Source organism: Odocoileus virginianus, chromosome 20 (genome assembly GCF_023699985.2).
Source record: "Odocoileus virginianus isolate 20LAN1187 ecotype Illinois chromosome 20, Ovbor_1.2, whole genome shotgun sequence".
Taxonomy (NCBI): Eukaryota; Metazoa; Chordata; class Mammalia; order Artiodactyla; family Cervidae; genus Odocoileus; species Odocoileus virginianus.
Genome location: NC_069693.1, coordinates 1,721,736 through 1,736,473, shown reverse-complemented (window position 1 = coordinate 1,736,473; position 14,738 = coordinate 1,721,736). Strand labels below are relative to the sequence as shown.

General features: G+C 43.8%; 1 protein-coding gene across 2 annotated transcripts; it reads right to left on the bottom strand.

The window, feature by feature from the left end:
• Positions 1 to 702: 702 nt before the first annotated feature.
• LOC110137834 (zinc finger protein 154) lies at positions 703 to 14,577 on the bottom strand. 2 transcript variants are annotated; one of them, XM_070451698.1, is made up of 3 exons: positions 13,138 to 14,577; positions 8,729 to 8,855; positions 703 to 6,742 (listed from the first exon to the last, which is right to left on the bottom strand). In XM_070451698.1, the coding sequence occupies exons 1-3, from the start codon at positions 13,177 to 13,179 to the stop codon at positions 5,496 to 5,498; spliced, it is 1,416 nt and encodes a 471-aa protein (XP_070307799.1). In that variant the 5' UTR covers positions 13,180 to 14,577; the 3' UTR covers positions 703 to 5,495. The 2 variants fall into 2 exon arrangements, with proteins under 2 accessions (XP_070307799.1, XP_020750158.2); XM_020894499.2 differs by lacking the exon at positions 13,138 to 14,577 and adding an exon at positions 9,461 to 11,161.
• Between the last annotated feature and the right edge of the window lie 161 nt (positions 14,578 to 14,738).

The window sequence follows — 14,738 nt, the reverse complement described above, 5'->3', positions numbered from 1 at the left end:
GATACAAAGCAAATTCAGGGATTTCCCTGGTGGTCCAAAATACTGGGCCACCGTGCTCCGAGTGCAAAGGGCTCGGGTGTATCACTGATCAGGGAACTAAGATCCCACGTGTGGTGCAGCAGAAGAGAGAGAAGAAAAAAAAGGTGCATCCAAATATTTGACCTGATAAACATTATCTTGCTGCTCTTCAATCACAGGAAGACAGAAGCCTGAGGGTCATCCTGTGAGCTCCAGCACCGGTGATGGACCACAGTGAAGACTTCATAGACAGGAAGACAGAGAACTAGGCAGCCTTGAATCATGTGGCCAAGATGCTGTCTCTCTTTCCCTCAGAAAACACAGTTTTCCTGCCTCTATACTCACCAATTGTATTCCTATCCAACCCACCTGTTATATCAATGTCGTATTTCTCACTGCACATTACAAGGCATGTTTATTTCTTTTAGTGGTGTGACACCTGAGATCTATTTGAAAAGGAGATGTACGAAATTTCATTTTCTGCAAGACATTTCCTGCAGTGGTAGAAATGTGTACAAAGTGGCCTCGTGAACTCAGATAAACATTGTTTTTTTTTTTTAAATTTCATTATGTTTGGTGTAATGGCAATACTATCTGCCAAAGGATTTGAAATTATCTCTGAGAAGATTGTGAAAGGTGATTCCCCACCAGTTTCAGTCTGATAGCAAGATTATGCACAATCACTTCGTTCTGTACATTCGTCTTTATTCAATGAAAATTCACTCTAAGATGCCACATGTTTTCATTATGTGTCTTTATTACTGAAGATCTGCAAATGGTTGTGCTTAACACAGCTTCATGTCCTCAGATCAAAACATGGCTTCTCCACCTCCGAGTCAGCCTCATACTACAATAAAAAAATGACTCAAAGTTTATATTTAAGCTGGAAGGATAGATTTATCAGCCATTGAGATGGGAAGGGTGGTGGTGCTGTAGATGGAGGAGGTTAAAAGGAAATATCTAAAATTAGCTTTTGAACATATTTTATCTTAGAATCTATCAAACACCCAATTGACGCAGACTGTAGGCATTTGAATGTAGGGCTCTGATACTCTGATTTTTTTTAATGATTTTATTTATTTACTTTTTGGCTGTGCTGGGTCTTCACTGCTGTGTGGGCTTTTCTCTAGTTGTGATGAGTAGGGGCTACTCTCTAGTTGAGATGCGCAGGCTTCTCATTGCAGTGGCTTCTCTTGTTGGGGTGCATAGGCCCAACAGTTGTGGTGTACGGGCTTAGTTGCTCCATGGGCATGTGGAGTATTCCCAGATTGGGGATCAAACCCATGTCTCTTTCACTGGCAGGTGGATTTTTTTTTTATTTTTTTGGGCAGGTGGATTCTTACCATTCCAGAGCCTCCAGGGAAGTCCTGACTTTTGGCAAAAAAAGTGAGATGTTTTATTCTTGATGGGCTGATTTTTTAAGAATGATCAGAGCTATGCAATCTAGACTCCCCAAGAGAAGACATTAATGTACAGAAATAATGCCAAGTAAAATGTCTCATACCTGGATTCTTACAGCTACAGGTGAGTCTAATGTTTTAGAAAAAATAAACAGAAAGCAGGATATCTGGGAAATATTAAAGGATTGTCTGGAGTTATAAAAAGATGTTCCTTTTTCTTAAGGTGGAATAAACATGTGGTACCTACCATTCACATTCCTGATCTCCAAAAGGTAGATTTCAGATAAGAGATTTCAAATCAGGCTGCACCCTTGTTAGCTCTTTTCCTTTCCTTGTACTCTGTCATTAAACTTCTCATATTAATTTCCCCTAGATAAATCATGTCTCGTTAACTCTGTGTAAGGTTCTTCTTCTGCAAAACCCAACATTAGGCAGAACACGTTTGGTCAAAACCTAAGATATCAATCATGTGAATTATGTCAGTGATATTAGGTTTCTCTTCCATAAGAATATAAGCAAAGGCCAGGAAAACTGCCTTAAATGTATAACTGCAGAATCAGACTAAATCTGGCCCTGCCCTGTTTCTAACAAGAAACTGAGTTGTTTTTCAAAGACACAACAAAACTACAAGTCATGCAGTCAAACCATGCACTAAGATTTCAACCTCAAACAACATTCAGGATCAGAATTTGTCCCCTGTCCCTACTTTTAATTTTCTTCTTCTTTTTTTATAGTGTGTTTGACTGGTTTTGGTATCAGGGCAATAATGAACAACACTGTAGAATAAATTTCAGTGTGTTTCATCCTCTTTAGTTTTTTGGGACAGTTTGAGAAGAAGTCATATTAGCTCTTCTTCATATGTTTAGTAAAACTCCTCTGTGAAGCAGTCTAGTCCTGGACTTTAGTTTCCTGGGATTTTTTTTTTTTTTCTTAAAGAACCAGAATATATATTCAAGTGTGCATGGAATATTCTCTAGCATAGACTACACACTACCTCACAAAACAAGCCTCAACAAATTTGAGAGGACAGAAATTTAAAGCATCTTTTCTGAGCATAATAGTATAAACTCAGAAAATCAATCACAGAAACAAAAATGAGGGGGAAAAAAAGACAATTACATGGAGACTAAGCAAAATGCTACTTAAAAACCTATGGGTCAATGATGAAATCAGACAGGGAATCAGAAAATACCTCAAGAAAAATGACAATGAAAACACAGCCTTATAATAATCTATTGGATTCAGCAATAGCAGTTCTAAGAGGGAAGTTCATAGTGATATAGGCCTTCCTCCAGAAACAAACAAAATGTCTAAAGATGAACCTAACCAACCACCTAAAACAATTAAAAAAAAAAAAAGAGCAAAACCCAAAGTCAGCAGAAGGAAGAAAATTATAAATGTAAAAGAAAGAAACAGGTGTTTTTTTTGTTTTTTTTTTTTTTTTTTTTTTAAAGACAAAGATTCATAAGAACAGGAGATAATTTTTTGAAAGGATAAACAAAATAAAAAACCTCTAGTCAGGCTCACCAAAAAGAGAGACAACCCAGATAAACAAAATAAGAAATCGAAGAGGAGAAGTAACAACTGATACTATAGAAAAACAAACAAAAAATCCTAAGAAAATACTATGAACAGTCATAAGCCAATAAATTCAACAACCTAGAAGAAATGGACAAGTTTCTAGAAACATACAGGAAAAAGCAGGGTAAGAGTTAGCAAGTATATACACAGTTGTGCAAATAAACATGAAATGTGTGTTTTCATGTTATTATCTATTTCAAGACCTCGATACATGGTGGTGTTTCAGACATGTTTTTAGGAATATGGAATGTATTAATGTACATGTAAACACATATTTTCCTACTGGAACTTACTCTGTATTTGTTAGAAAATACAATAAGCAGCTCATCTATGACATTAAGTTGCATAGTATAATGGATGGTGATGGGTCCTAAGGAAGTTAAGAAGGGCAGCAAACAAATGATTAAAAAATTAGGAGTTTATGATGGGTTGAGGCACTAAACTGAGTGTTGGTATTTGGACTTCTAATGAAGATGGAAACTGAGGGCATATTTTAGGTGGTTTATTTCATCCTTTCCAATTGCTGCAGTCATTATTTTGTCTTACTGAATGAAACTGGAACTCCAGGAGGACACTAGAACCCACTGTCTTCCTTTTATTCTAATGGGGATATTTTAACAATGGTTCAAAGTTACACTCTTTCTAATAGCTTTATGTAGATGTTATTTATTTATAAGATTAAGAAAGATCACTACTAGGGAGTTCCCTGGTGGCCTAGTGGTTAGGACTTTCACTGCTGTGTCCTGGGTTCAATCCCTGGTTGGGGAACTGAGATTTCACAAGCGGTCAAAAAAAAAAAAAAACAAGGGAAAAAACAAAGCACAAAAACAAGAAGGACCACTTCTACCCTTACTTTGATGTCTAAGTGTAATAGGTATGAACAATCCACAAATTGAGGACTTCTCCATTCAGTATCATCACATGTAGAAAATACCTGGAAATGTTTAAGATCTACAAAGGGAAAACTAAAAAACACTGCTAACAAAACTAAAGATCTAAATAAAAAGATATATTATGTTTATAGGTTGGGAAACAGTCTTTCTTCTATGTTTGTGTGTGCTTAGTTGCTCAAGCACGTTTGACTCTTTGTGACCCCATGGACTGTAGCCCAAAATGCTCCTCTGTCCATGGGATTTCCCAGGCAAGAATAGTGGAGAGGGTTGCAATTTCCTACTCCAGGGGATATTCCCAACCCAGGGATGGAACCCAAGTCTCTTAGGTCCCCTGCACTGACAGGCAGATTCTTTACCACTGCATCACCATACTGAAGATTAAATGCAATCCAAAGCTGCACTTCCATTGCCAAGGGTACAGGTTCAATTCCTGCTCAGAGATCTAAGATCCCATATGCTAAGCAGCCAAACAAACTTCATATGGAAAGGCAAAGGACAAAGAATGGCCATAATAACTTGGATAAAGAAGGTCCAAGAAAAAAAAAAAAGAAAGTCCAAGGAGTACACAACCTTGAGATCAAGAAATATTATTGTTAAAAGTAAATTATTCAACCCATGAAAGTGCTGGCATAGATAAAGTGGATGAATGCAACTGAAGAGAAAGTCCAGAAATAGACATATACATACACGACTGACCTTCCATGAAGATACTAAAGCAATTTAAGAAATAAGCTATACTATTTTAAATCATTATCACTGCAGCAATTGGGTATCCATATTTTTTAAAAAATAACTTTCCACATCAACTGAGGATGGCTTATTAAAATCATTAAGAAACCTAAATTTAAAAGTTACAGAAGGAAATACAGGAAAAATTCTGTCTTTAAATTTGGGAAACATGTCTTATTTACAATACCAAAAGAATAATCAGTAAAAGAATAAATAGACAAACTACACTAAAATTAAAGAGTCTTGGGAATTCTCAGGTGGTACAGTGGTTAGCACTCTGTGCTCCCACTGCTGGAGGCACAGGTTTGATCCTTGGTTGAGGAACTAAGATCCCTCATGCCCAGCAGCATGGCCAAAAAAAACAAAACTCTTTCTCTGGAAATGTGACTGAACTGAGATGACCAAGTCTGGAGGAATACTGGTAAATATTTCCAGTAAAGTACCTTAATCAATAATCCATGAAGAAACATCAAGTCAGTAATTAAGAGGGCAAATCATATGAACAGCAATTTCAATAATGATATATGGGTGGAAATTAACACACTGAAAATGACTCAGCATCATGTTAATAGGAAAATGCTACTTCAAATCACTGGATACAGCTATGACATCACAGAAATGAGGAAGCCCAAACACACCAAGTGTTGGCAAGAATGGCAAGAACAGAAACTTGGATTTTAGTGCTTCTGGTGAGACTGTAAAAAGATTTAACCACTTTAGAAAAGGTTGAGTGACCCCATGAAAGTTGTACATCCACCTACTCTACAACACAGGAGTTGTGCTACCAGATGTTAACTTGAATGAAGGCAAGCCTAAGTTCAGAAGGGCACTTCCCAAGTGTGAACTTTCCTGTTTTTTATGAACTTGGAGCTGCCTACAAAGAACCATGCTCATGAGGCTTTCGTCTGGTGTGGATTCTCTGGTGGACAACAAGACTTGTTTTGTAAGTGAAGGGCTTCCCACATTCACTGCATTTAAAAGGCTTTACTCCACTGTGGGCTTTTTGGTGTTGAACAAGTGTAGCCTTGCGCATGAAGGCTTTCTCACATTTGTTACACGTATAGGGTCTTTCTCCAGTGTGGGTTCTCTGGTGCTCATCGAGTTTAACTTTGCCATTGAGAGCTTTCCCACATTCAGTGCACTGGTAATGCCTTTGTGCAGTGTGAATATTCTCATGTCTGTTGAGAGCGAAACTGGTTGTAAACAATTTTCCACATTTGTTACACCCATAAGCCTTCTCCAAAGTATGAATTCTCTTATGCACAACAAGACTTCCTTTGTAGACATAAGCTTTCCCACATTCACTGCACATAAAAGGTTTTTCTCCAGTGTGGACTCGCTGGTGATAAAGCAGCCTTATTTTGAAGATGAAAGACTTACCACATTTGCTACACCCATAAGGCTTTTCTCCACTATGGATCCTCTGGTGAGCAAGAAGGTTATTTCTGTACAGGAAGCACTTCCCACACTCACTGCACTTATGAGGATTCTCTCCAGTGTGGATTTTTTGATGCTGGACAAGTGAATCCTTGCGGGCGAAGGCTTTCCCACATTCAGTACACTCATAGGGTCTTTTTCCAGTGTGGGTTCTCTGGTGTTCAAAAAGTTTGTATTTGTGGACAAAGACTTTCCCACAGTTACAGCACTCATAAGGCCTTTCTCCTGTGTGAACTTTCCGATGGTGAATAAGACTGGAGCTCTGTCTAAAGAACTTCCCGCAGTCACTGCACAAATAAGGTTTTTCTCCAGTGTGAACTCTCCAGTGCTCCATGAATTTGTACTTCTTACTGAAGGCTTTGCCACATACACTGCACTTGTAATGTCCTTGCCCAGAGTGAGAGACCTCTCTCCTCTGCCTGCTTCTGTACAGATGCTGTCCATCGTGGGAAGAATAGTGCTGAAGAAAGGCCAGGCTGCCAAGGAAAGTCTTCTCAATGTCTCCACACCTGAACACAGTGTCAGCCAGGTACAGAACATCCTTCTCTACCAGGGCACGCATACTGGAAGCGAGAGTCTTCAAGATAGAAGGGTCGGGCTGTGGATTCCTGTTTCGTGTCACTTGCTTTACAGAAACACACTGTTTAGAAATGGCCTTCTCAGCTTCTCCTCCCTGCCAACAACCTGAAAGGAAAACAAAAAGTACTGATAAAGTGTGTGGAGACTTCTGTGGGACAGGAACCCATTACAGATTTCTGTATGACACATCAGAGAGTAAGTCCACGGCAAAAGATTCAAACAAGGGAGGTGGACAGGTGGCAGAAGGGGTTACTGTGAATACTAGGCCTCTGTGATTTGAGAATAGGGAAAAAGACAGGATGCCGGGATATGGTGCTGTGCTGAGAGGCCTGGAACTACCCACTCTTTGGCTAGTGGTATTCAGTAGGATTTCAGGGTGGTGACAAGTGTACTAGGTAGAATGTGTCCCACTTCAGGAAAATGCATTCACGCCTGACTACTCAGTGTTTGAGGACTATATAAGTACTTGCACCTCCTAAGATACATTAAGAATGGACTACTGGTACTGTCCTTCTAGATTTCAAAAATATATACATACACATTAATATGATATTTGTTTTTCTCTTTCTGACTTATTTCACTCTGTGTAATAGGCTCCAGGTTCATTCACCTCATTAGAACTAATTCAAATATGTTCCTTTTTATAGGTGAGTATATTCCATTGTATGTATGTACCACAACTTCCTTATCCATTCATCTGCCAGTGGATATATAGGTTGTTCCACATGCTAGCTATTGTAAACAGTGCAGGGTAGCAAAAGAGACAGAGACATAAACAGCAGACATTTGGAAACAGTGGAAGAAGGAGCGAATGGGATGACTTGAAAGAATAGCATTGAAACCTATACATTACCATATGTAAAACAGATAGCCAATAGAAGTTTGCTGTGTGACACGGGGAACCCAAAGTTGGTGCTCTGCGACAACCTGGAGGGATGGAGTGGGGAGGAAGGTGGGAGGGGGGTTCAGGAAGGAGTGGATATATGCATGCCTACTGCTGATTCATGTTGATGTATGGCAGAGGCTATCACAATATTGTAAAGTAATATCCTCCAATTAAAATTAAAAAAGAATCAACTACTGGGACTTCCGCTATGATCCAGTGGTAAAGAATCCACCATCCAGTGCCAGGGTGAGGGGGGTGGGTTCTATCCCTGGTTGGGGAACTAAGATCCCACATGCCACCAGTGTGGCAAAAACAAGTGAACAAACAAAAAAACTAGCAAAAAAGAACAGACTGCTAGTGGAGAAGATTGCAGGGAGAGAGGGAAAGGAGAGATGTAGGTGACAGTGAGGTAGAAAAAGACAGGGGTATGAACTCACAGTAGAAATAGACAAAAGGGGGAAGTGTCAAAAGGGGGAAGATAGAAATGAGGTGCAGCCAGGATAAGCTAAAGACTGACACAGCATGGAGGAAGGACCTGTCCCTGCAGGATTAGAACCCATCAGTGACATCACGCCTTCCCACAGCTCCTGCTCACCAGGTCCTGGATCCTGTCAACCCTCTTCCTATGACCAGACAGGTGTCTACCTCGTCAGGCACCCAGGGCCGCCTCCGCCCCTCAGCTCAGGATGGGTGAGGGTGGAACCTACCAGAGCAAAGGCTTGAGGGCAAATTGGGCAGTCAAAGACACCAGCCCAGAGTGACCCAAACAGTGACAGACTTCGGGAAAAATATTTATTATTAGAAGAAACTTGAGGAGAGTCTTGAAAAAATAACCTAGTGTTGACCACAAATGCTGACCACATAAGTGTCTGTAATCACTGAGGCAGGTGTTGCACAAAAAAGGGTTAGAACCTGTGACACAGATCTTCCACCCAGCAGAACAGTCAATACACCAAGTAGCCGCAGAGCAAAGTGGAAGCGGAAGTGGACAGACATGCAACAAGCCTCCAAGACCAAACCTTTCTGTGAAAGGCTTCAGGGCATGTGACACAGAGTGAGCACCCACAAGTGGGGGATGCAGCTCAAACGCCCGGAAGCCAGGGAAGGAAGCAGTGTCCATGGCCCAGGCTGGGAAGGCTGCAGTGAGCCATGCACAGAGAAGGGCCGAGCCCAGCCCAGTCGGTGTGTGCGGACGCAGTTCTTACCCAGGGAGGCTATCAGGGACAGGTTCTCCAGCATGACGTCATAGTACAGCAGTCTCTGAGCCTCGCCGAGGAGCCCCCACTCCTCCTGGGAGAAGGACACCGCCACGTCCTCAAAGGTCACATGGCCCTGTCAGGAGGGGACACATGAGTTCACAGCGGCCTCTGTAACTAAAACACCCTCCCCAGCCTCCAGCCTTCATGGCACAACACCGTGACCTGAGGGCATGGAATCTGACATGGTCCACCTGCTGTCCACCTGCTCAGGAGTATCTTCACACCAGGACCCTGCCCCCACCTGACCCTGACACCTCCGGTGAGACACCCCTGCCACATCTCAGACTCAGCACGAGGATACGTAATTCTGGACAGTCCTCCTGCTCATCACTCCTACTTTTTCTTGGCTGCACCAGCTCTTATTTGTGGCATGTGGGATCTAATTCCCTGACCAGGGATCGAACCCTGGGCCCCCTACATGGGGAGCACAGAGCCTTAGCCCCTGGACCACCAAGGGAGTCCCATCACTCCTACTTCTCACTTCCCGTCTCAGACACAGTGTCCCTACCCTCACCTAAAGGCAAACGTCGTGGTGTCATGTCAGACGACTGGCCCTGGCCCTGCACAGCAGAAAAGCATCCAGCTCCTCAGGCCCCCACCCCAGGAAAGGCTGTGCTCTGTCTATCCACCCACGTCCTGGGTCCTGCAGTGTCCTGGACACACCCCACTTGGTCTCACCTCCAGGCACACGGACAGGCTGGCTCCAGTCCCAGGAACATCTCACCACCTCATCTTCTCCACTGGACACATGAGACCACCTCAGTACCACTATCAAAACTGAGGAGGGGGTTCATGGGAATCCCTGAGTTTGTAGGCAAGTGGGACAGAAGTACTGGCAGCCTGGAAACCAGAGACCAGAACTGACTTCTCTAAAGAGGGTCCTGCACCTGAGGTGACCCCAGGGCCAGAACTGAGGCCCAAGAACCCTAGGACAACTGTGTCTCCCGTATCTGTGTGTCATGGGGTGGGATGACGTCTGGGGAGGCACTGTCCAGGGACCATAAACGTTGCTGCTACCATGGGCGCCTGTGAAAAGAGGGAGGATGGAAAGGTGGAGCTGTGTCCTCCCTTCCCTTCCCTGAAGATGAGTCACCTCAGGTTGACCTCTGACCTCAGAGCTATAACCTGACCACTCAGATAGCCTTCAACAGATTCAACTTCCTTCAGTTTCAGTGTCTTCATGTGTAAAATGGCAACATTTATGGTGCCTATCTCATGATGCTACTGTAGGCATCAAATGCATGATTAGTGTATGTCTGGTGCTATCACTGAGCTATTACAGAACAGAGGATTAACATGTTCATAAATGTTTTTGAAAATATGATACTTCTTACATGTCTTTTAAGTCATTATATAAATGTGACATTTAGTCAACACCTTGAAGTTTCTGTGATTCCTTCTATGATTTCCCATCTGACACCAAATATATGATATCTTTTCTACCTCCAACGATCAGATTCTATGATACAAACTGGGTGCCCTACATTAATCGTATTCTGGCATCCGGAGGTTAGGGACAAAATTTAAAGGTTTAAGGGCTCAGTCTCACCAGACTATCCCTTTCTAGAGAGGCCAATTCTGACCTCTGGTTCTCAGGCTACCAATATTTCTGTCCCACTTGCCTACCAATTCAGGGATTCCCGTGAGCCCCTCAGGTTTGATAATTTGATAAAATGACCTACGAAAGTAAAGAAAACACTTTTCTTTCTTCTGGTTCCTTGTAACGAATACAACTTAGAAACAGCCCAATGGAAGAGATGGCTAGGTGGGGAAGGTGGGGGGGTGAAGGGAAGCGAGGGGTTTCCAGGTCCTTTCAGTACATGACACCAGCCTAGGACTTCCACCACTTCAATGTGTTCACCAATCTGAAGGAAACTTCATCTCATTTTTCAGCAGTTTTTATACCTAATCTAGTTTCCTTCTGATCCTTGGGAGGCCCCAGGGTGGGGGTGGGGGTCTAAACTAATTGCTTGGTTTTTCTGGTGACAAGTACCATGCTGAGGCTACCTAGGAGACCCACCCTAAGTCATCTCATCATAAAAACTCCTGTGTGAAAAGAGGGCTACTTGTGGATAGCAAGCCCTAACTCCTAGGAAATTCCAAGAGATTCAGAGAACTATGTGAAGAGCCCAAGACAAAAACTATTTAAATATATTATGTAAGATTATACACCGACATAGATCGCCATTTTCAGCAGTTATTACTCGCTTACACAGATTAACTTGTTAAATCTATACATTTGTAAGCTTGTGGTTTCCTGGAAGACCTGAGGCATCTGTACTTTGAGCCTGAGCTTGACTCACTGGTCAGTATGGCCCAATTTTCCTGGCTCCACAAGGAACAGACAGCTGGCTGAGTGTCCACAGCAGTCAGTGTACATGCCCGCCCCGCTCCTTCTCCATCCCCACCCCAGTCAAGGCTCCTTACTGCTTATTCCCTGCCTCCCCCAGAAAGCTCTGGAGCCACAGGACCCTCCCATCGGGCAGCCTCGCGAGGTCCCACTCTCCCTCCAGCCCCAGCCTCTCTCTCATCTCAGGTCCCCTTTCATAGAAAAGTGCAAGACCTTCCCTCCTAAACTGGAGATCCAGGCGAAGCTGTAGTCCAGGACTCAGGCTGTCACCATGGACACCTTCTACCCCTTCCCTCAGTGCCAACCTATGCATCTCGCAACCGCTGTGTTACCTCAACTTTCGAGTCTAAGAAACAGCACATCCCTAATTCAGCCTTTACTATCTCCCTAAAACCCACTTCTCATATCAGTGTGGCCTCGGGTCTTACAGATGCTCAGCCAAAAGAAAACCTTCACTGTCCTTTACTCAGAGCCACGTTTCCTGCACCAGGAAATGCTGCCAATTAGCTTTAAGGTTTTATAATACAATTATTTATATCCCATATAAATAATATAATTAATGCCTATATTTTAATATTCATTCATTATATTATTTCATTTATTAAAAATTAATAAACACACAACATTGTTAATTGTTTATATCTCAATACAAAATAAAAAGCTTGGAAAAAACTAATAAACAGAAACCTCAGTTAGGGTTGGCCTGCTGGAGGCGGAAGCCCTCGCTGACCTGAGACAATAATGGTACTCGAAAGGAAGAAGAGTCTCTTCTTCCCTGGAAAGGACTCAGACAATGAAAAGCCATGGGCTGGTTGGTGGCTGCAGCCCATCTAACTTCCTTCTTTAATCTCCATGAAGTGTTAGCTCAGGACTGTTGCATTGCCCTTGAATGTAAAGTTCTTTCTTCACAGAGAAAGAGTTTAGAGACAAAGTAGAGAGGGTAAGAAAGTAAAGTGAGAGTCTATCTAAGCAAGGGTATGCTCTCAGCGGGAGAGGAGTGATAGGTGAAAACCTCGCGCCCCAGGTTTCTCAGGCAAGGCAGTTATAAGCGGGATAGAAATGAAGGGGTGGAAAGCTCACGAGGAAGGAGAAGTCTGGGGGTCAGATTTCTTGATTTTAATCCAAGGAGAGAAGGGATTTTTTGTCCTTACTTAGCTTCGATCACAAGTGTTATGATGGGTGATCATAACATATGATCCGTGCCTGATGGGTGCTTTTCATCTGTCCAGCTAATCTTACTGTATTGAGGACATCATGAACAAAAGTTACCTTTGGACACAGGAGATTCCCACCTTTCACCTCCTTTCTTTGTCTGCTACCCAGACACTTACCACCCAAGATCTGTGCTTTTCTGTCAGTCTGGAGGTTCCTGCTTTCCTCTGCCTTCGGATCCATGCTATTTGCAAGACGCAGGCCCCCCTGCCCCCGTTTCTCTGCTCACACCTAGTGACCTGCCTGCTGCAATAGCCGCACACCCCAACTGCAAATCCCTGATGCTCCTGAGCGGGGAGACACCTTCACAAAAGAAGTGGGGGCAGTCGAATTGTTTTACGTCGGCAACTTCCAAAGTCACTAGTGTCGTCCGGACACTACCCAACTCTCTCCCAGGTCTCCCTGTCTCCACCTCATCACCCCCTCCCCAGTCAGTTCTCCCCTGAAATACTTTAAAACTCGAGCATCTTCCTGACTTGTTCACAGCCCTCCATGGTCCCCAGAATGCGGACTGTCGGCCCAGCTGACCCAGACGGTTGACTCCTCCTTAACGTCCGGTCCCTGCAGAGAGGACTCCAGCCCCATGTTTCCCAGCGCTCTGGTTCGTGTGCGCCAGTAAGGATCGGCACGTGCCGCGCCCACGGCCTTTAACACTCCAAACTTATCACACAGCTTGTCAGAAAGGGGACCGCCACACACGCACGCCTGAAGTTCTGCACTCAGGGGCCTGAACCGCGGTGCCCTGAGCAGGTGACCCTCACGGGGGCTTGAGGATCCGGGGACGAACAGTCACCTGGGCCGGGTCCTGCCGCGCGTCGGTTGCCATAGGACCCATTCGGTGCAGCAGGGAAACACTGGGCCGAAAATCCTGAAAGCCGTTCCGCAACCCGCTCACTCCCGTGCAATGTGGACCGCGCCCCTCGCGATCTTTTCAGTTTCTTTAAGCTCCGCTCCACCCAGTGATTTAGAGCCCCGGGTCCTGCAGACAGCAGCAAAAACGGTCAAACGACCATCAGAAAGACGCCAGAAGTCCCGCCTCCTCCTATTTCACATTCCCGGAAAAGCCCCAGTTTGGGGGCTTCATTGGTGCGGAGTACGAGGCCGCGCACGGACTTCTGGACAATGTAGTTCCCCTGCGTCCAGGGATTGCTGTGGACCAGACCCTCCCCCAACCTGCAGGGCACTAATGGGCCAAGTCTGGCAGGAAGAACTACTTAAAAACACATCAAAACAGACCCAGCAAAGCCTGTATGTATAATCTTTTAAAAATTCTGATCTAACTCTCATTTCTCAACATAAAATATGATACAAGATTAGAAAAAAGGCATTCCAGTTGTGTCAAGACTGAGTAGCCAGAGTCTTCGTTTTTGTTTTTTATGAAAATCTTGGAAGCATTTGCAAGTAAGGAAATACGATTTTGGAATAAAAAAGGCAATTCTGTATTATTGTCTAAAAAAAAAAGTACATGAAACTAGATAACAGAAGTCTATAGTGGATACTGTCTGCCTAAATAAACTTAAGAGGCAATAATCAACCACAACACATCTACTTGGAATCAAAGAATTGCAACTTGGTGCACATTAAGGTATCAGGGCTTCCCAGGTGGTGCAGTGATAAAGAACCTGCCTGCCAGTGAAGGAAATTCAAGAGACTCGGGTTCGATCCCTGGGTCGGGAAGGTTCCCTGGAGGAGGAAATGGCCACCCACTCATGTTCTCATCTGGGAAATCCCATGGAAAAAGGAGCCTGGCGCACTACAGTCCCTGGTTCCCAAAGAGTGGAGGGGACTGAGCATGCGAACACATTAAAGTATCAATAGCAATAAAAAAAGATGTTGTCTAGGGAATAAAAGGAGCTTTTAAGGACAAAACCAGGTTCGCACTCCACAGGATTTTAATTGGAGCTGGAGGCAGAAGGCAGTCTTGGAAGAACAGGGTCGAGTGCTATGGCTACCACTAGAGGGCGGTAACCCGTGTGATGCGTGGCGGACATTACCGCAGAGTCCTTGGAATAGTTGCAGGTTGGTCCCGATCAGAAACTCACGGTTTCACAAGAGGGGGAGGTACGGGAGGCCCACAGCTGAAAGCCTCCTATGGGGAAGGAAATGGCAACCCACTCCAGTATTCTTGCCTGGAAAAGTCCATGGACGGGAGCCTGGCGGGCTGCAGTCCATGGGGTTGCATGACTGAGAGAGCATGCATGAGGGTGCAGGGAGATGGGTTGGTAGCAACAAACTGGTAGAACAAAAAAAAAAAAAACAAAGCTTCCTAACTCCAGGTTAAAAACCCCTTGACATAAATGACTCCACTTTATTTCACATTTCCGCACATTACTGATTTGTCATGCCTTACAGGAGTTTTCAAAGCAAATATAAATGTGTTCACAGTATATACAC